Source organism: Neolamprologus brichardi, chromosome 15, assembly GCF_056152115.1.
Source record: "Neolamprologus brichardi isolate AB-2024 chromosome 15, ASM5615211v1, whole genome shotgun sequence".
NCBI lineage: Eukaryota > Metazoa > Chordata > Actinopteri > Cichliformes > Cichlidae > Neolamprologus > Neolamprologus brichardi.
Window position 1 is genome coordinate 25,675,714 of NC_142118.1, and position 21,806 is coordinate 25,697,519.

General features: G+C 45.1%; 1 protein-coding gene and 1 pseudogene across 2 annotated transcripts; both read left to right on the forward strand.

The window, feature by feature from the left end:
• Positions 1-21,806, forward strand: part of LOC102782143 (NACHT, LRR and PYD domains-containing protein 3-like) — a 305,914-nt pseudogene that overhangs the window by 274,628 nt on the left and 9,480 nt on the right.
• On the forward strand, positions 1,217-10,394 carry mark3b (MAP/microtubule affinity-regulating kinase 3b). Of its 2 annotated transcripts, XM_006793402.2 has the most exons (19): positions 1,217-1,678; positions 2,394-2,582; positions 2,661-2,714; positions 3,511-3,559; positions 3,952-4,017; positions 4,097-4,167; positions 4,272-4,328; positions 5,088-5,222; positions 5,324-5,425; positions 5,494-5,613; positions 7,979-8,078; positions 8,153-8,265; positions 8,337-8,454; positions 8,532-8,722; positions 8,848-8,936; positions 9,009-9,281; positions 9,490-9,534; positions 9,662-10,039; positions 10,124-10,394. In XM_006793402.2, the coding sequence occupies exons 1-18, from the start codon at positions 1,628-1,630 to the stop codon at positions 10,029-10,031; spliced, it is 2,193 nt and encodes a 730-aa protein (XP_006793465.1). In that variant the 5' UTR covers positions 1,217-1,627; the 3' UTR covers positions 10,032-10,039; positions 10,124-10,394. The 2 variants fall into 2 exon arrangements, with proteins under 2 accessions (XP_006793465.1, XP_006793466.1); XM_006793403.2 differs by lacking the exon at positions 9,490-9,534.

Consider the following 21,806-nt stretch of genomic DNA (forward strand, 5'->3'; position numbering starts at 1 on the left):
CTAGCAGGACAAGCACAGAGATGAGTCCACTGTCAGAGGCCATAAGATCATTTGTAACCTTCACTAAAGCTGTTTCTGTGCTGTGATGATGAAACCTGACTGAAAATCTTTAAATAAGCCATCCCTCTGCAGATGAGCAGTTAGTTGTTTGACAACTACTCTTTCAAGAATTTTTGATATGAAAGGAAGGTTGGAGATTGGCCTATAATTAGCTAAGACTGCTGGGTCTAGGGATGGCTTTTTAGGTAAAGGTTTAACCTCTGCCAGCTTGGAGGCCTGTGGTACATAGCCGATTATTAGAGATAGGTTGATCATATTTAAGATTGGCGCATTAAAAAATGGCAGGACTTCTTTGAGCAGTTTTGTAGGAATGGGGTCTAAAAGACACGTTGATGGTTTGGAGGAAGTAATTATTGAAGTTAACTCAGAAAGATCAATTGGAGAAAAAGAGTCTAAATTAATATCAATGGTACTGAAAGTAGCTGTAGATAATATTACATCTGTGGGATGATTATTGGTAATGTTTTCTTTAATGGCTAAAATTTTATTTGTGAAGAAGTTTATGAAGTCATTACTAGTTAATGCTAAAGGGATGGTTCGCTCAACAGTACTGTTTTTTTTTTTTTTTTTCCAGCCTGGCTACAGTGTTGAAGAGAAACCTATGGTTGTTCTTATTTTCTTCAATCAGTGATGAATAATAAGACGTTCTAGCTTTGTGGAGGGCTTTCTTATAAAGCAGCAAACTATTTCTCCAGGGTAAATGATGATCTTGTAAATTTGTGACACGCCATTTCCTCTCCAGCTTACGAGTTATCTGCTTTAGGCTACGTGTTTGAGAATTATACCACGGAGTCAGGTACTTCTGGTTTGAGGCCTTATTTTTCACAGGAGATACAGTATCCAGAGTCGTACGTAGTGAGGATCGTTTTAAGGTTTTGAAAAAATACTGAGTTTTTCTGAACAGTGTTTGAGTTTTGGCCAAATGAGTGTTTGGTTGGAAAAATAAGTTTAGGCCGCTGAGAATTTGGTTTAGACGAAGTTTAGTGTTTCAGCGGTTCAGAAATACTATAATAATGCGGACCTCCGGCCCTTCACCGCTGGAGGCCTCCGTAAACACTCCAGCAACAACAAACGCCGCCGCTCGGCTAACCAATCCTTTCGCACGCTGTCTGTAACGTCACATCCCGTCAGCGCGCTGGGCTGGGTTAGTCCTCCATCTTGGCTAGCGTAGCGGCTAACGGAGAGGCTGCCGTAGAGGATGAGGAGACCCTGACTGAACCGAACCGGCACTGTGTCCCCGAGCCAGAAGCCACCACACGCCACCGGACAGGCTCCGCGTACGCGCACACCCGGTAGTGCCGGGCTGCTAGCAGCTAGCCGCCAGCAAAGAGGAACTGGTTCTCCGGTTCCGTTCGGGTCGATGTCGGTTACAGAAAGCCGGACAAGAAGCCGAGACGAGCCGAGCCGGGACAGATAACCCGCCCGGCGTGCAGCCAGGACCGGGGCCGGTGATGCTGCGTGGGAACCTGCTTAGGTAAACTCAGGCTGACGTCACGCAGGTGTTCCGGAGCGGAACGGGGGCTTCATGACCGAAACTACCGACCCTGGCTCACTGTGACCCTGGAACATGTCCGCCAGGACCCCGCTGCCCACCGTGAACGAGCGGGACCCCGAGCACGTGAGTGCGCGTATGTTTTTCGTTTGGAAAAGTTAGAAAACAACAAACAAACAGATCAGTGAGTTACTTAGTTTCTAGTTCAGTTTCTATTTAATAAAACTGTTTGTTTACTGATAAATGTAAATAACATACTCGTGACTGCAGAAATCGGACCGCTGACCTTTGACCACTGCTAATATTACCTATATATGGTTAGCATCACGGGGTTACCTGAAGCTCAGACTTCATCATTAAATAGGTGAACATCCTCCTGAGTGAGCAGCTCCAGTGTTTCTAATGCCAAGAGACATAATAAAAACATCCCAATAAAGCGCAGATGTAGGTGCTGGCAGCTGTGTCAGTGAGTGCTGTCATGTTATGTGATCAAGTGTGCGATTGTGAGAGTGAACGAATAGTGGAATTGTAAAGCGTTTTGGGTGCCTAAAAAAGCGCTATAGACATGCAATCCATTATTATTATTATCATCATGATCACTGATGTCATGTCAGTGAGCATGACGTTATGTCACTGGGCGCTGCGATGTCATGTTAGTGAGCGTTGATGTTATATCAATGAGTACTGTGATGTTCTTTATTCTTCATCATTTTGACCTATGATTTTGGGATATGTCCACAATCCACTGCTACCAGGTGCTTGCTGGATAAAAGGGTTGGAACATGAACAGATGCTTTGAGCTGGGACCATGCTCAATGCTGACTGTGTGTTTATTTCCCAGCATGCCTCGGTGGACGATGGGCGCAGCGAGGTGCCATCCCGCTCTGTCCGTTCCGCCCGCTGTAAAAACTCGTCAGCGTCTGGCACAGACGAGTCACCGCATGTGGGAAACTACCGGCTGCTGAAAACCATCGGGAAGGGAAACTTTGCCAAAGTGAAGCTGGCTCGACATATCCCAACAGGATGGGAGGTGAGATGAGTCCCGGGGACCGCTGGGAAATATCCCAGACCCCCTACAGAGCACTGATCACCTGTGTGTGTCTGACAGGTCGCCATCAAGATCATCGATAAGACCCAGCTGAACCCCAGCAGCCTGCAGAAGGTGAGCACTGTCACCTGACAGAAAGTAATGTGCTCACAAGTGTTGCAGCAGAAATTACACTGAAATGGTTCAAATTATTATTATTTAGAAAGAGTCAGGCTGAAGCAGAGAACGGTGTTTTTAGGTTTACCTGAGCAGGAAACATGAAAACACTCATCTGGAGCTGGTTTACTGACTCGCTGCTGAAGTTCAAGGAAAAACGTGTTTTTAATATGTGATTCTGCCATCAAATCTCAGTCTGTGCTTTGTGCAGACTACCAAACCTGTGGTCACAGATCATACACGCGTCCTTAGTCTGACCTCACCTGAGCTCACCCCTCAGAATTCACCCTAAAAAAACAAAGCTAGACAAACGTCTGACAGTAGCCCGACTCTCAGTGTTCTTAATGGCGCAGGGAGCTGACGTTCATCATAATTCACATCAAGATGATGACCTTTCACCTGGATGTTTTCAGGCTGGTCTGAAACAGTCAGGTGTTATAGGTGAGTTGACCTGATGTACCTTCAGTTGCAAGTGTCTGCGTGCTGCTGGGATGATTTTAATCAGGAATGGTTTTTACAGGAGCCGTGCTGAGGCATTGATGTGATTTTTAACGTTATAATTATTGATCATTGTTCCATAATCACACAGCTCACTTTGAAAAAAATGGTTAGAGCGCTGCGTCATCTCTCACACACAGCTGACCTCTGAAAGACAGGAACTTTGTTTCGTTCCAAACTGTTCCCATCGTTCTTGATGATGTCTGTGATTTATCCTGGCGTTCCTGACGCTGTCTGTTTCCTGTCTGTGTCTCAGCTCTACAGGGAGGTCCGAATAATGAAGATCTTAAATCACCCGAATATCGGTGAGTACCTCCTCACGTCATCACTGCACCTGTGTGACCGACCAGAGTTGCTCAGATGCCATATTTGTAATTTTCCTGGGGTTAAACAGGTGAGGGGCAGAACCTCGTCACACTGCTGTTTCATATCACCTAGCTGCTTCTATCAGGTGGTTCATACTTTGTTTTTCTTTGCTGCGATCAGTTTGGTTTCTGTTTCTGCTCTAAGAGCCTCGGTACAAGGGGAGTTCTCTGCACTGAGCCTGAGTTCAGTGCAGAGAACTCCCCTTGTACTTCATGGAAGTACAGCCTGATGGCTTCACGCAGGGTTCAGATAATGTAAGAGAGCGAGCTGAGCTCTTTTACATTATCTGAACCCTGTCTGTCTGTGTGTATACACATGTACGTGTTTGCAGTGAAGCTGTTCGAGGTGATTGAGACGGAGAAGACTCTGTACCTAGTGATGGAGTACGCCAGCGGAGGTTAGTTCTTCATATATTTTAAACCAATCAGAGGCTGGGACAGGTGTGACCTTTGAACCCTGTGTGTGTGTGTGCGCAGGTGAAGTATTCGACTACCTCGTAGCTCATGGTAGGATGAAGGAGAAGGAGGCCAGAGCTAAATTTAGACAGGTAACATGTACACATGCACACACTGCCGTTACCATGGTAACACATTGGCAGTACTATCCATCCCATAATACCCAAGTGTTTCAGGTCCGTGTGTGTCTCCACAGATTGTGTCTGCAGTCCAGTACTGCCATCAGAAGCACATCGTTCACCGAGACCTCAAGGTAACGCCCCGGGCGGTTATTCTGAAGCCCCACCTAAACTTTATATGAGAGGTCTGCAGGTGTGGAATCACCTTCACATCTGAAATTTAACGTTTTCAGGTGTTTTCGATTTCCTCTTTTGAAGTTATCAAACTGTACGTAAAAATGGAAGCAGCTCCTTAAAAGCTGCATTCTCTCTGATGTCTAGCATCAGGGGGTGATTCCTCTGGTTGTGGAAAAGTGAGAAAGTGAGCGTCCCGCTCGGTGATCCGTTTCCTGTCAGGTCCTGTTAAAGACAGATAGGAGCAGGAAGGAGGCAGGGTTCATGGCGGGGCTAACATTGGACGCCCCTACAGTCATCGCATAAATTTAAAAACAGCAGGAGGATGAAAACGCTCGAGGCGTCGGACTAACTGCAGTATCTTATTTTCTCTCTGGTTTTATTTTTCATTTATTAGTGTAGGAATAGGTTAGCACTTAGCATTAGCTGCTCACCTATTTCCATGTTTTGATATACAGGCTGCAGTCATGTACAGTGAGCCAACCACTCTGACTCTCCATGTTAGCTCCTACAACTGTATTACTACAGAGTGTAGTTACACACACAAACACACACAGGCTGACTTTGAAGCATTGAGGTTTTCCTCTGATGTTTTAGAGAGCTGAATCCAGCTCCTGTCTGTATTGTGCTTACTGTCACAGTGAACAGGTGTTTGCCTTCACTCCAGCTATAAACAGACTTCCATGTGTTCCTAACAAATGGTCTCTGCTACTCTGCAGGCGGAGAACCTCCTCTTGGACGCCGACATGAACATAAAGATCGCAGACTTTGGATTCAGCAACGAGTTCACCGTGGGAGGAAAACTGGACACCTTCTGTGGGTCTCCTCCATATGCTGCACCTGAGCTCTTCCAGGTACGCACAAAGGTGTCTGTGGTGTGTGTGGTTTTCTGTGAAGCTGCAGAGTATAGAGTGTGTGTGTATTTGTGACGTATGCTTGTGCGTGTTTGTTTCAGGGTAAGAAGTATGACGGTCCAGAGGTGGATGTGTGGAGTCTCGGGGTGATCCTCTACACGCTGGTCAGTGGCTCTCTGCCGTTTGACGGGCAGAACCTGAAGGTGAGGAGCAGGGAGGTCTGAGGATGTCCTGCAGCATCAGGACATGACAGTGATTGGTGTGTGTGCAGGAGCTGAGGGAGCGCGTGCTGCGAGGGAAATATCGAATCCCCTTCTACATGTCGACGGACTGTGAGAACCTGCTGAAACGCTTCCTGGTGCTGAACCCGGGCAAGAGAGGAACACTGGAGGTGAACCACTACATCAGCAATATAATCAATACATCATCTGTACATAATCAATACATCATATATGCATAATTCAGTTCAATTCAGAGTGAAGGATAAACAGATGAAAACAAAAACATGAACTAAAAACCTATCGATATGACCAAAATCTCATATCCCGATATAAGAATTCTATCGCCCCGATAACAATATAAATCATAAAAATGTAACATTTTCTGTAAATTCTGTGAATCTCGGGCAGCTCAACTTGCGTGAAGTGTTTCCAGCTGCGCGTCATGTAGCTGGAGTCGAGTGTTTTAACCGATGCATGAAACGATAAATTTTTAGACACAAGTTGTAACGGCCGCCATTTTCTTTGTGAGTATTTATTACACAGGGTGCTGCGGGGAAAAGCCTGTTCTAACGTTTGAGTCTAAGGTCTATTTTTTTAGCACCTGGCGGCTCTTTTTTACTTCTCATCCGTAAATAATTTGCTCTTTCACGTGATTCAGTTTATTTTGAAAAGTCTCAACAGGATCTTGAGCTTTATTGTGAAAGGTTTATGTGGAACATAAACAAGCAGACACGCGATGGTGTTACCGTCGTTGTTGCTAACCATAACGCATAAAAACAGGCGCTTGTCCGTCCATAGTGTGGTTATATTAAATATAAGAGAAATAGAGAACTTTAAGAAATTAATATAGCCACTACAGTGACCATCAAAACGATGAAAAAATATTGCCGTAAACAATTTATTTTGCGACACCACGAAACAAATGAAAGCGTAAAATGAAACGATAGACGTTTTTATATCATCATCTGATATATATCATTATATCAAACAGCCCTAGCAGGAAGTGCACAACGCTGACTCGTTTCAGGTTTTTACTTTAAGTCTCTGAAGCCACTTTGGCATCTTTCATGTTTCAGTTCAATTCAATTTTATTTATACAGCGCCAAATCACAACAACAGTCGCCTCAAGGTGCTTGTAGACCCTACAATAATACATACAGAGAAAACCAACAATCATATGACCCACTATGAGCAAGCACTTTGGTAACAGTGAGAAGGAAAACCCCCTTTTAACAGGAAGAAACCTCTGACAGAACCAGGCTCAGGGAGGGCTGGGGGGAGGAAGACAGGACAAAGACATGCTGTGGAAGAGAGCCAGAGATTAATAACAAGTATGATTCAGTGCAGAGGGGTCTATTAGCACATAGTGAGTGAAGAAGAAACACCCAGTGCATCATGGGAATCCCCCAGCAGCCTACACCTATTGCAGCATAACTAAGCAAAGATTCAGGGTCACCTGATCCACCCCTAACTATATGCTTTAGCAAAAAGGAAAGTTTGAAACCTAATTTTAGAAGTAGAGATAGTGTCTGTGTCCTGAATCCCAACAGAAAGCTGGTTCCACGGAAGAAGGGCCTGAAAACTGAAGGCTCTGCCTTCCATTCTACTTTTAAATACTCTAGGAACAACAAGTAAGCCTGCAGTGTGAGAGCAAAGTGCTCTAATGGGGTGACATGGTACTACAAGGTCATTAAGATAAGATGGGGCTTGATTATTCAAGACCTATGTGAGGAGCAGGATTTTAAATTCTGGATTTAACAGGGAGCCAATAAAGGGAAGCCATTATAGGAGAAATATGCTCTCTCTTTCTAGTCCCTGTCAGTACTCTTGCTGCAGCATTTTAAATCAACTGGAGGCTTTTCAAGGAGTCTTTAGGATATCCTGATAGTCTATACATCTCTGTCCTCTGTCATGTGCTGCTTAATGTTGGAGAATCTGTCTTGAGGTGCGACTCGGTATAGATAGAACGGCACCTTCCTGTGGTTCGTGTGCTTGTCAGGAACCTGATTACCTAATTATGCATTGGTGTCATGAGCTGCTGGTTACTGTGGCAGCTTGGGTCTGTTTTCATGTTTCCACTCAGTTTGAACTGAACAACGCGCACAACTGACTGAACTTTAGCCTGATTACAGGAATCAGCTAATAGTGGACTGTGTGTGTGTTTCCCATTCTTACATATGATGAATGGTGTGTGTGATCACGGTTCCGTGAGCCTCCTTGAATGCTGGTGTGACACAGTTTGATCTTTAGCATCAGAAACATGATATCTGTAAAAATATTGGCTCCTTTGTTGCCATGAAATGTTTACTTTGTTGGTCCTGTGACATCAGCACAGAGTGAGATGACATCATTACACCACAGCTCAGGTCCCTCACACAGGACAACAATTACTGGGTCCTAGTCAATATAGCCATGACAAATAATCAGTACAGCAGTGATAGTGACGGTACTAATTATGTACTGAATATCTGTTTATAATGACTAACCCTCACCGGGTAACACGTTACCTGAACGTTACGTTGTTTCTTTTTTCAGCAAATCATGAAGGATCGGTGGATCAACAGCAGCTCTGATGAAGACGAGATGAAACCCTTCATCGAACCAGAGCTGAACATCAGAGACGAGCAGAGGATCGGTACACACACAGACACAGACGCACACACATAGACGCACACAGACACACACTGACTGTCAGTATTGATCTGTCAGACCTGATGGTGGGGATGGGCTACTCCAGAGATGCAATCACTGATTCGCTCTCCAAGATGAAGTACGATGACATTACGGCCACCTACCTGCTGCTGGGACGCAAGACCGTGGAGGTAAGTGGTTACAGTGTTGACAGCAGGTAACGTTGGCAGGTGTAACAGGTGTAGCTGTGTCTGTGTTTCAGGTGGAGGCCAGCGACTCCTCCCTGCTTAAACCGCGGCCGTCTAGCAGCAGCCAGTCTCCGGCGCACGTCACTGCCCCACGTAGCTCCTCCTCCAAACAAAGGCGATACAGCGACCAAGGTAAACGCCCACTCCTACACTGGGACCTGGCTCCAACCCATGGCACACTAACACCTCCTTCCTCCTCTCCTCCTCAGTGTGTTCTGTCATGGCTCCTCCCACCAGGAGTCAGGCCACCACGTCAGCAGAGTGTGAGGTGAAGCTGGAGGGCAGAAGTCAGAACACGAAGTCCAGTCCTGTGGAAACAGGAAGTCCTCTGCTGGGGAGCGCCAACAACTCCAATGTGGCTGATATCCCAGAGAGGAAGAAGAGCTTAGCCACACCCCCTGTGAGTGACACTGCAGCTTGCAGATGAGCTTGTGCTTTTCAAAGCTCATGTCCACCTACTGTGTCTCAGTTATTGGTTGATTATTGTCTATGGTCTTCACACTTTTCATTGGCTGTGTGTCATAGGGTGGGTCCTCCAGTATGACGAGAAGGAACACGTACGTGTGCAGCTCTGCGGAACGCCATGCTGCGGTCCATAATGGCAGAGACGGCAGGTACAGTCGCCAGGTGAGTCATGCCTGCTGATCCGTACGCTTTGTATCTAACTTTTGCCATCCTCCGCACAGCGCAGTGACCACGCCCCCCCATCGATCAGGGGGTGGAGCTTCCACTCACAGCGTCAGCAGCGGAACAACTCCTCCCGACAGGCTTCGTTTCCCTCGGGGGACGGCAAGTCGCAGCACATTTCACGGTGGTCAGCTCCGAGAGAGACGCACTGCCACCTACAATGGCCCCCCTGCTTCCCCCACCTTGTCACATGACGCTGCACCACTTGCCCAATCACGGGCCAGAGGCTCCTCCAACCTCTTCTCCAAGCTCACCTCCAAATTCACACGCAGGTATGTAACAGCGAGGCATAATGGGAGGTTTACCGGGCAGCTGACAGGGGGCGCTGTAACGACCAGCCCCAGACCCTCCAGTGTTTTCTTCTTCTGCTACAACTAACTCTGCTTTCTTCCTCCCTTGCTTCCTTCTGCCTTTCCTCCTTCCTTTCCTGCTGCATCCATGTCACCTTTTTGCTCTTACTTCCTGTGTCCTTGCTGTCAGAGGGCTCTCAGAGCTTGAGAGGAACGGCAGAGCTGAGGGCTCCAGGTGAGTCAGACAGATGATGTCATCATCTCTTTATTGTGATTGGTTTGGAGTGTTGACGGTAAACACAGAGACTTTCCAATCAGAGAGCAGCATGTTTGTCAGCTGATACTCATCTGTCCATCTGCAGCCGTAATATGTCGTCGGAGCAGAAAGAGGAGCCTGCGTCCCCCGCTGCTCCTCTGCTGAAGGATGCCAAGCCTCGCTCGCTGAGGTTCACGTGGAGCATGAAGACCACATCCTCTATGGAGCCACTAGACATGATGCGCGAGATCAGGAAAGTCCTTGATGCCAACAACTGCGACTACGAGCAGCCCGAGCACTTCCTGTTGTTCTGTGTCCACGGAGATGGCCACGCCGACAGTCTTGTCCAATGGGAGATGGAGGTGTGCAAGCTGCCCCGCCTCTCACTCAACGGCGTCCGCTTCAAACGGATTTCAGGAACGTCCATCGCCTTCAAGAACATCGCTTCCAAGATCGCCAACGAGCTCAAACTGTAGCCGCGCAGGTACGTGCGACCTCATTGGCTACTGATTACTGGATGCTGATGTCACAGTTTGCTCTGATGATGATGACCTCTTTCTATGCACAGGGTTTCCCAACATCCTGTCCACAGCAGGGTCAGCAGTTTGTCACTGCTCCGGATCAACAGACTTGACAGCTGCAAAGCATCCTGGGAAGACATAGGAACTGTACTGCTGTTTTATTTTGAAAGAGCCTAGCCTGACCCCTGGAGCCTGGCAGAGAGGGCTGGGCGGGGCTTGTGGACAGTTCAGTGTTTGTGAATGTAGATATTTTCATTAGTTTTGTACGTGTGAGCGGTCAGCTGGTTCACCTGTGTCTCATTAAACACCTTGAACGCAGCTCAACTTCCTGTGTGGTGTCTCTGTGGAGCTAGAGGAGCCTAGAGGGGCCACACCCCTGTCTCACTGTAAGCTGAGATCACATGACAGGCCCGTGTCTCTGAGCCTTTGTTTCCTGCTGGTTTCCAAAATAAAAGCTGCTGAAAACCCTAAGAGTAAGTCCAGTCCTGTGGAAACAGGAAACCCTGGGAGTGTTTCAAACGGGTGTTGGCGCTGATGGAGGCTGGCGGGCGGGTCAGGATTCATAGCCAGTTCATGGTCAGAGTGAACATTTTTCTTTAACTGAGACGGAAAGGTTCACATCCTGGTTAGAGCGACGCATGTCATGCACATCTATGTGACAGCGCAGCCACAGCTCTGACCTGTATGTCCAGGTGTGTCATGACATCTAGGTCACAGCTCACTTCCTGTAACCACAGGAAGCCCGCCTCGTGGCTTTTAGCCCACGTGATGTTCAGGGGGGCAAAAGAGGCGGGAGGAGCCAGATGAAGTCCAGATGTGCCTGCAGACCGAGCTCAGTCGTGTTTTCGGGTTGTTTTCAAGCACCTGGAGTTCACTGTTGGTCTCCATAGAAATGTGAATATAATCTCACCTGGATAACCTCAGCAGGAGTCGGCGATAACGGTACGTGCACGCTTTGTACACACGAATGAGTTAAATAAAGGTCCAGCTGTTGGGTGGTGCTGGGCAAATGGGGGTGTTGTTATGCCGTACCACAGCGTACCTGTTACATCATCTCAAAGGTGGAATGTTACAGGTTAAAATCTCGGTTTGTGTTTGAAGTGCGTCTGAAACGAACTGCCACCGCTGCGTGATTAGCTGCACTAATCCTACCGACTGGGGCAGGAACACACATGCATTTCCTGCTTCAGCACCACTGGTCGGCTCGCGGTGAGGGGGTGGAGTCCTGTGACTCTGTGGAGGGTCAGCTGGATGTAGCTGGTGACCGTCAGAGAGATGGAGGTGCTGCTCAGGACTTAAAGCAGATGCCAATCAGGGAGCAGATTAGGCATAAAGTGTGCGTGCAGGGTGAAAACTGTGAACTCAGACATGCACAGCAGATTCTTGCTTCACAAACACTGGAAGGGTTACAATGACAACAGGGTTACCCACACCCTGCTTACTGGGGAAAAAATACTGTGTATCTGACACGGGGGAGGGGATGTTATGACGTGGGCTTTGGCGTCTCAGCAGTATGAAGTATAGAATAGAATAGAATAATCCTTTAATTGTCCCACAAGAGGAAATTTGTTTGTAACAGCAGCCAGAAAGACACATATACAACAAACAGTACACAGAACAGAAACATACAATTTTTCTTTCATATTTACATCAAGGACAATGGTTACTATAAACAGAGTACTGTACAGTTATTAAATTAAATAAAATTAACTACAGATAAGAGGCAAACCAGGTTGTAGTGTGAATCGGTTGATTAAATTATTGCAGTTACAGTGCAGATGTAAACATCTATGATTGTTGGGAACAGTTTTGATTGTACAGTCTGACAGCTGCAGGGAGGAAGGACATGCATCTAGGACAGGGGTGTCGAACTCCAGGCCTCGAGGGCCGGTGTCCTGCAGGTTTTAGATATTACCCTGTTTCAACACACCTGAATCAAATGATCCAGCAGTGAGCCTGTGCTGTCCTGTAATTTAGCCATTTGAATCAGCTGTGTTGGATTAAGTACACATCTAAAACGTGCAGGACAACGGCCTTCAAGGCCTGGAGTTCGACACCTGTGATCTAGGATGTAGCAGTCTGTCACAGAAGGAGCTCTGCAGTTCAGCAACATTTACATGCATGGGGTGGGAGACTCTGTCCATCAGAGATGTTATTTTGGCCAGAGTCCTTCTGTCTCCCACCACCTGCACTGGGTCCAGGGTGCATCCCAGAACAGAGCTGGCCGGTACAGAGCGGGTACAGAGCTGTACTCTCTCACACTGAGCTCCACAGAACAGATGATGGTGAGCAAAGCAAACTGTAGCAGCAGCCAAAGAAATGAGATATTCATAAAGTCAGTGAGCTGATCTCAGGCCAGCGGAGCAGCTTTTCACTGATTAAATCCAAACAGGAGCAAAGAGCCTCAAACCAGCAGCAGCTGAAACACAGCATGTGGTCCTCAGGAACTCACTGACTGCAGAGGAATTTCATCCAAGTATTGAAAACTTTACATTAAAGTGTTTATATTTAAAACGTGTTGTCTGTCCAGTTACTTTAGAGCCTGTAAAAGTAGAGAACTGAGTGTAAAAATGTAATTTCTGAACAGTTGGTACAAAACGTTATTAAAGCTGAGAGTCTGAAGTTCACTTACAGACGAGACGGCAAAGTGAAGGCCTCACCTTTACTCCAGGGAGAAAGCGATTCCTTCATCAAGTCCAAAATTCCTCCATCCACACAGTCACACACCTACTGACACCATCGGGAATGCCCAGCTGATTAATGGGTGTAACAAAGGACCCCACGACTCCAAGGGTGGTGTCAATGTGGCGAGTCTTATTTTTTTCACAATGTGCAACTCTGCTGTCCATCTCTCTGGGCCCCGAAGGCAAATGGTTCTTATATCACACTTTTCTACTCCCGGAGCTCTCAAAGCACTTTATACAGCATGTGAGGGCAAAGGCAGGAAGTGAACTGACAACACAGTAGAGCCCGCCACATTCCCAACCCACGCCATCATGAGCCAGCTCTCAGGTTGGATCTCTCGCTGTGTCACCATCACTACGGACCCATACAGGTGGGGCAAAAAGGCCACTTTAAAGTCTTGAAGAAATGCTTGAAATATGAACATTTTAAGGTACACTACCTGTCAGTCAAAGAGGCCATGCCCCTGATAATAGAAACAGTGGATGTGTAAAAACATTCTCCCCTCGTGCAGCTGTTATGGGGCAAATTATTTTGGTATCAGGCTGTAAATATGTTTAGCACGGGAGTCTCTGAGGACTGATTCAATGCTGCCTCTGCTGAATGCTAGAGGAACTGCAGGTTTAGAACTTCAGCTTCATGCTTAAGAAGAGGTTAGCTTGGCCTGAACTTAAACCATTGTTGTATTTAATGTTGAATAAAAGCCACGGGAGGTCAGGAGATCTGAGGAGAAGCTGCCCAGGTGTACATACTGCAGCGTCAGCCACACGTTGCACAACCCGAGGTTACACTTTGGGTTTCTTGTGGAACATTCAGCTGGACTCTAACCAGGATTCAGCTCTCAAGGTTAGGAGCACGTTTGGAGATTAAAACCTCTCCACTCTGTTTAAATAAGGGCACAGGAAGTCAGAGGAGGCTCACCAAGAACAAGAAGCTGCCTTCAGTCGTTCCAGGTCTGTTACTGTTTCCTGATCACATTTACTCCTCCTGTCGTACACAGCGATGTTAAACGAGGGGAATTCATGACACAGACTTTACATATAGCTTCAGGTTATTTTAAAGAATGAATCCATCCAGAATAGTCAGAACAGACAATGTTTCTTTAATGAGCTATAAAGTGGTTTAATGTGATGCCCTGAGTCTCGTCCTTCAGCTGAAAATGCCCTCTGACTTTTTACAGAGATGGAAAAACCTGTAGAGGAGCAGCTGCTGCACATGTTGCGGGAATTGGATGAGGAGGATCTACGATACTTCCAGTGGATCCTGCAGAATGTGCCTGTAGCTAGTTTCCAGGCCAGAAAAAAGATCCATCTGGAGAAAGCAGACATAATGGGAACAGTGGAATTGATCTTCCTCACGTATGCTTCCAAAGATGCTGTGAGGGTGACAAGAATAATAATGAAGAATATCAAGAAGAATAAAGGTCAGTGAGAGGAAGGAGAAACGTATCTTGACCATTGATCATTGATCAATGGCCATGAGTACCATTAACAGAGTTGGGGAATGGCTGCAATCACAGCATTGTAACATGGTGTCTTACACCTACCAGGCCAGTCATTTTCCAATGATGTGAGGATGTACACATTCTGGGAGGAATGCTGGTTTGAGCGGGGAATCAAGAAGGCCATTTACATGAAAAGGGAAAGACTATCTTTGAATCAAGGAGGGGGCCTAAGGGTACTGAACTGAAATGAATTAGGCAATACCTGAACCCTACAGAGGTTGCACAGTTAGTCCAACTCCTCCACTGGTGTGAATCTTTCTGGCCAAAAGATTCATGAGGGTGTCCTGAGTGCCAGGCTTCCTCTAGTGGGTTTGTGGGGCCTTATTGGGATTTGCCATAGAATACCAGATTTGGTAGATCCACCACTGGCACCCTGTGTTTCTCATGGATTAGGGCAAGTTCACCCTTAGCACATGTGACAGACTTGAAAGGGTCTGTAGAAAAAGGAGAGTATTATGCGCCATCATTAAAGACACATACAATGGCACATACAATTCAAGACACATATACAAACCTCCATCTGAAGTGATAATTCCAATTATTGGACTTTCACTACACACACACAGCCAGTTGCTGTTTACAAGCAGCTGAACATCTGCTTTCATTAAAACCAGAAAGGAAGTGACGAGGTCAGAGTGCATGTTTGTGAAGTCTCCGTTAATAAGAGTCTGGTATTTGGCCTCTTTTCTTTAATTACAGCTTGTGCACTATGTCATTAATAACACTGTGTAGATATACAGAGGTATCACTCATATTACCTTTCAGGCTTTCAGCATAGAAACTGGAGCATCAGGCTAAAAACACCTCTTTAATATCTAAATATAAACAGATCTTTATTATGTGCATAGCCCTAAATCACTACAACTGTCAATCCAGAGTGTCAACAAATGTTGTTGACACTTTTTTAAACATGGGTAACACAGTTTGAATAATCAGCGCTGTTAAAGATTTACAATGAGCAGGCTACAATAAACATGCTTATGATTTTAAAGCATCACAGGATGTTGTGGGGCAAAAAACACAGAGTCACAACGCTGAGCGTTGACAAAATCTTTCTGCAGGGTATCTGATACACATTTACCTGCAAAGACATGGGCATGCTCAGTTTCACAAACTAACATGGCAACAGTAAACAAAGTGGCCTCCACGTTCAGACCTCCACCTTGTCCACATCAGTCTATGTTCACATAATAGAACCAAATACTTGTCATATACTTGGAGTAACAAACATCAGAGAATTAGAACTGAATAATAAACATCAGGACACCAGTGTGGGACACATATGAACAAGCCCACCCACCTGGTCATGGAACATTTGCATCTAACCTAATTTAAAGAACTGATTTCTGCTAGCTAGCTTCATAGATAAAAATAAAATGGGTCTCTTTTACATAACAATGAAAATGCACCAGCATACACTGAGAAGCTCATACTTCCCTTGTTACGGTGACTTCCTTAAGCTTATCTAGTGGAACACCAGCCAGCCACCTCTCCTATGTGGCCTCACTCTCCTCCAGATTCTCCTCTCTGTGGCCCAAAACACCTCACCTAGGGGGAAGTCCAGGAGGCATCCTAGTTAGAGGCCCGAACCACCCCAACTGGCTCTTTTCAAGAAGGACCAGTAGTGGCTCTACTCTGAGTTCCTCCCAAAGGAGCATCAAACACCCTCAGAGGAAACCAATTTCTGCCGCTTGTATCCATAATCTTATTCTCATGCTCAGAAAACTAGTTCATGCATTTATTACTACGAGGCTGGATTATTGTAACTCATTATTATCAGGCTGTCTAAAAGTTTCTGAAAAGCCTTAAATTGATCCCAAAGACAGCTGGCTTACTTGTTGTTCCTAGAGTATTAAACCCATTAAAACTAATGGGAGTGTGGACGCTCGTGTCAGTTTTAGGTCAAACTAACTCTTCAAACTTTAGAGTAACTCTTATACCAATTAAGAGTCCAACGGTTCCTGAAAGCATCCGCTCTGTGCTTTTTCAGTAATATTATGATTGTTACGGTAATCCCAGGCATGACGCCACATTCAAATCGTGGTAAATAACACAGAAAAAAGAAGCCAAATGAAATGTCTGTTTTCCATAGAGCTCCATTAAATACTCACGGTCTTCTCTTAACCAAACTTCATCTTTGTGGGGCTGCTGCAACCTAGGATTACTGTAATGACCCTAATGTCACTGAAATGCTGCACCTGACAGCAGTGACAGGTTACGCTTTAGAGGGTTAAAAGAAAATGGGAGGCAGAGCCTTCAGGTTTGTTGTCTAAGGTGATTGTTGTGATTTGGCAATATAAAAATAAAACTGAATTCTCTCGATCACTAGCCATAGGTCGTTACCATAGGTGAGGTTACGTACGTAGATAAACCAGTAAATCAACAGTTTCACTTTTATGCTTAGCTCTTTCTATACCACCATAGACTGGAGCAGCGTCTGCAATGATGTAGATACTGCAATCCATCTCTTAATCTTGTGCTCCTGTCACATTAACAAAACCCCAAGATACTTAAACTCCTCCTCTTAAGGTAGCAACTTGTCCCTGACCTGGAGTGGGTGTTCCAAGTGTTAATCATTTATATTCATCAATCAACAAAATGCAGTGAATGAACAAAAGAGAAATCTAAATAAAAACAGTATTTGGTATGACCACCTTTGCCTTCTTCTAGGTGCACTTGCACACAGTTTTTGAAACATCTTGGAGAACTAACCACAGATCTTCTGTGGATGTAGGTTTCCTCACATCCTTCTGTGTCTTCATGTAATCCCAGATACACTCGATGATGTTGAGATTGATTGATCCCTCGGGATAATTTATTTATCTGAGGGAAATTGTTTTAAAGACTGCCAGACGATCTGGCACCATCATGAGCACCAATGTTCCCCCTAAGCTGCGCGTGTGCGCAATCGCGCACTGCTGGCACAGTCTCTGCGCACAGAAAATCTGCGTTGTGCACAAAAAAAATCTAACCTGAATTGAAATGAAAATAAATACGTTAAAAATCATTCTGTTTTGCAGTGTGAGTCAGTAAGTGACCGGTGACTGGCTACTCCAGCCAATGATGCGATTCACATTCATATATACGCAGCTAATCAACGTCATTGACAGGCTATGACAGCGTCCTTATGGGCCGACACCGGTGTTTTAGCTAGCAAAGCGAAGTGAAGCCACATCAGCGCTGTTCTAAAGTGCATTTAAAACACAGGAGAGCACGGCTCCTCCCTCAAACCCTTAGTGTCTATATGCATTTAAAATTGAGGGTAGGGCACCAGCACCAGTGGTGGTTTGGAATACACCGACCATCCTCTGGATGCTGTAAAATGTGCCCACCCCTAAGGCCCTATATGTATGTGTTATGTGAGAGTGTGAGTAATGTGGATGTCTAGGTTGCAGAATAAAATTGAGGCACAGGCGCCCAGAAGGGGACAGAGGGGAGTGCCTCCCCTGCACCCTGGTGACATACCTGCACCCCAAGCCCTGCGTGTGTGGGTGGGTGTGGTAGAGCGGGAATAGGGAGGCAGCTGAGGATGGGGAGGGAAGAAAGGGAGGGGCAAGCGGCCCCTCCCTGGGGCCAGTTCCCCCGCTGACCCCAGTAGGCACCCCCACACTCTGGAACCCACCAGGGCAAGGGGGCCCGGGCCTATCTGGACTGGGGCCCACAGCAGCAGCACCGCCCAGCCCCACAGATCCGGGGCAGCCCACCCGACTCCACCCCAGAGAAAACTGCACCCACCCCATCATCCAATCATCTCCCAAACTACACAAGATAATAGACACCCAGGTTGAGTTCATTCTCTACCTCTCCTATATCTCTCCCCCACCTGCAGAGTGAGCTCCTGTAGAGAGGAGACCACCTGCAAAGATATAACAACCTCCCCACCAGTTAGAGAGCCCCCTAGTTGGGCCGATGCACCAGAGGTCCCCTGCACTGGGGCTGAGCCCCCCTGGACCCACCCGCCCACAGCTCCGGCGACACAACAGCCAGGACCCAAGCCCCCAAGGCCCAGCCAGCACCCCAGACCGGGGGCGGAGCACCTCCAGACCCCCAAGCCTCCACGCCCGTCCCGGACCCACGCAGGGGAAGCCAGGCTACCAGGCCAGTAACCAACGTCCGCCAGCACAGACCCTCCCCCGTCTCCGCTGTATGCAGCCACAAGGAAAACACCATCTAAGAGCCACCAGAGCCCCTAACCAGGTCATGGCCACATCCCCCGGGTTAGGCCCTCCAGGGAAAACATCCCTAGGGACTCCCCAGATGCCCTAAGGCCGTCCCTACCCCCATGTCAACCACAATAGCGAAGGCAGGACCAAACCATGACCCCCCACCCCCACTAGGTGATGAAGCCGATCAAAGGAGCCCAAAGGGATTGATCAAATGTGATGGCAGAGGCTGTATCAAGACTAATGTGATCTATTAGATGGTTTTTATATTGGTTAGAATTAAGATTATTTTTATTTTTCCAGTTAATGAGGACCATTTTCTTGGCAATGCATAGGGCCGTAAAAACAACGTGGGCTGTGTTTATTTCTGCAGTGACCTCATCCAAGTTGCCCAGCAAGCACACTAAAGGGGAGGCTGGAATGTTACATTTCAGACACTTTGATAAGTCTTTACATATCTCACGCCAAAACTTCTGAACTGGTGGACAGAACCAAAGAGCGTGGATGTAATTGTCCGGTGTATTTGCTGTGCAGTGTGAGCAGTTATTGGAAGGCGTATAGCCCATCTTGAACATCCTATGACCAGTATAGTGCACTCTATGTAATATTTTGTATTGTATTAATTGCAAACTGGGATTTCTGATCCATTGAAAGGTCTTTAAGCATATCTGAGACCAAAGGTTTTGGTCTAAGCTGATCGATAAATCTGCTTCCCATTTTGCAATAGGAAGGGATATTGATTCATCTATTTTAGAAAGTGTTCTGTATATTTTAGACAATAATTTGGGGGGTTTTAGACTAAAAAATTGTACCACACTTGGTGGTGTTTGTAATTCAGCTTCACTGGGATTAAATTTCTTTTTTACTATGGATTTAATTTGTTGATATTCCAAAAATCGTTTCTTGTTGATCCCATAGTGTGTAACTAGTCTGTCAAACGAAATAAAGTCTGTTCCTTGCAATATATGTTCCAAGTATTTAATTCCTTTGCAACTCCAATCTGGAAAGTTTATCATATTATTGTTTTGTAATATGTCCGGATTGTTCCAGATAGGTGTACATTTGCATGGGATTAATGAAGACTCTGTCATTTTTAGAAACTCCCACCATGCTGTCAGAGAAGAGCTGATGTTGATGCTTTTAAAGCATTCATGTCGTTTGATGTTTGAGCTGATAAATGGTAGGTCTGAAATTTCTAGGTTATTACATAGTGCCTGTTCTACATCTATCCAAGGTTCATCTAAGAGGGTGTGTTTAAACCATCTAGAGATGAACTGAAGCCTGTTGGCTAAAAAATAGTGATTAAAGTTAGGCAGATCTAATCCTCCTTTACCCTTGGTCTTTTGTAGTGTTTTTAAGCTGATACGTGGGGGTTTATCTTTCCAAAGGAATTTAGAAATATACGAGTCTAGAGATCTGAACCAATCTTGTGATGGCTTATTTGGGATCATTGAAAATAAATAGTTTATTTTTGGGTATCATTTTTATAGCGGCGACCCTTCCCATGAGTGAAATGGGTAAAGATTTTCATCTAGCCAGATCGCCTTCTACTGTCTTTAAAAGTGGGATGTGGTTTAATTTAGTTAATTCTGAAAGCTTAGGAGAGACATTAATACCTAAATATTTTATATTTCCAGATTGCAGTGGGGAAGGAGAAGAATTATGGAAGGAGCAATTAATCGGAAGAACTGTAGATTTTGACCAGTTAATTGAATAATCTGAGACACTTGAGAAAGAATTTATCAATGCAATTACCCCAGAGAGATTGGTTTGTGAATTTTGGAGAAAAAGTAACACATCATCCGCATAAAGGCTGATTTTATATTCTACATTCTTACATTTTATGCCCTTAATTGTTGTAGCCTGTCTAATTGCTGCTGCTAGTGGCTCAATAAAAATTGCAAACAGTGGAGGGGAGAGTGGGCATCCCTGTCTGGTGCCCCTCAGTGGAGAGAAGCTTGAGGATGTTTGGTAATTTGTTCTGACACAAGCTGTTGGGGAGTTATATAATATTTTTAACCAGTTTATGAAAGAGGATCCAAAACCAAATTTGTGTAAAGTTGCAAATAGAAATTTCCAGTTAACTCTGTCAAATGCTTTTTCCGCATCTAAAGAAAATATTATGGTTTCAATGTTTTTACTGCATGAGTAGTGTATTAAATTAAGTAATCTACGTGTATTTGTTGATGAGTGCCTACCTTTTATGAAACCAGTTTGGTCAGGATGAATTAAAAGGGGGGTTATTTTCTCTAATCTTTTTGAGAGAGCTTTGCAGATTATTTTAAGGTCTACATTAATAAGGGATATTGGACGATAGCTTGAAGGAAATACAGGGTCTTTGCCTGGTTTTAGTAAGAGACTGATATTTGCAGAGTTCATATTTGGTGGTAGCCTACCATTTTCTTTGATTTCCTGCAGCATCCTGTGAAAAACTGGTGCCAGAATCGTCCAGAATTCTTTGTAAAAATCTGTTGGAAAACCGTCTGGACCTGGAGCCTTATTATTGGGCATACTTATCACAGTTTCCTGGAGTTCACCTGGCATCAGTGGCGAATCCAGTGCCATTGCTTGGGTGTCTAATAATTTTGGAAGAGTTATGTTGTCGAGAATTGATCAATTTCATTTTTAGATGGGTTTATTTGTGGTGTATATAAAGTTTCATAGAAATCACTAAAAAATGTGTTTATTTTTTTAAGATCATATATTGTATTCCCAGATAAATCTTTAACAGCACATATAGTTGTTTTTTCTTTATTGATTTTTAACTGGTTAGCAAGAAATTGTCCGGATTTGTTACCGTGTTCATAATTTTGCAGGCGAAGTCTTTGTACTAAGAATTTAGTCTTTATATTAATAATTTCATTTAATTCTACTTTTGTCTTGCGTATTTTGTTTAATATTTCTTGATCTTGGTGTGACACATAGGCTTTTTCTAAGAATTTGATGTTTTTTTCTAGTTCCTGAATATTTTTGTTTTCTTCTTTCTTCTTATGTGATGAGAAAGAGATTATTTCACCTCTCATCATGGCTTTCCCTGCTTCCCAGAGGACAGATTCTGATGTTCCAGGAATGTCATTAAAGCCTAAATATAGAGTCCATTCTTTTTTAAAGTATTTGATAAACTCTTCGTCTTTGAGCAGTGATGTATTAAATCTCCAGTTTTTACTTGGTGTAGTATTATTCTTCTGTATTAGTGTTAAAGATTCAGGAGCATGATCGCTGACAGCTATAAGATGAATCTCAGTGTCTGAAATGTTACTCAGCAGTGAGCTGCTGACCAGAAAATAATCCAGACGAGAGTAGGAGTGATGAACATGTGAGAAGAAAGAATATTCCTTACTGTTGGGGTGAAGGGAGAGCCATGCATCACAAAGACCAAAG

Excerpts from the sequence above, each read along its gene's own strand:
- mark3b (XM_006793402.2), top strand. The coding sequence starts at position 1,628 with ATGTCCGCCAGGACCCCGCTGCCCACCGTGAACGAGCGGGACCCCGAG. Across the intron at positions 1,679-2,393 it reads ACGAGCGGGACCCCGAGCAC|CATGCCTCGGTGGACGATGG; the intron begins GTGAGTGCGCGT and ends TTTATTTCCCAG. Across the intron at positions 4,168-4,271 it reads CCAGAGCTAAATTTAGACAG|ATTGTGTCTGCAGTCCAGTA; the intron begins GTAACATGTACA and ends GTGTCTCCACAG.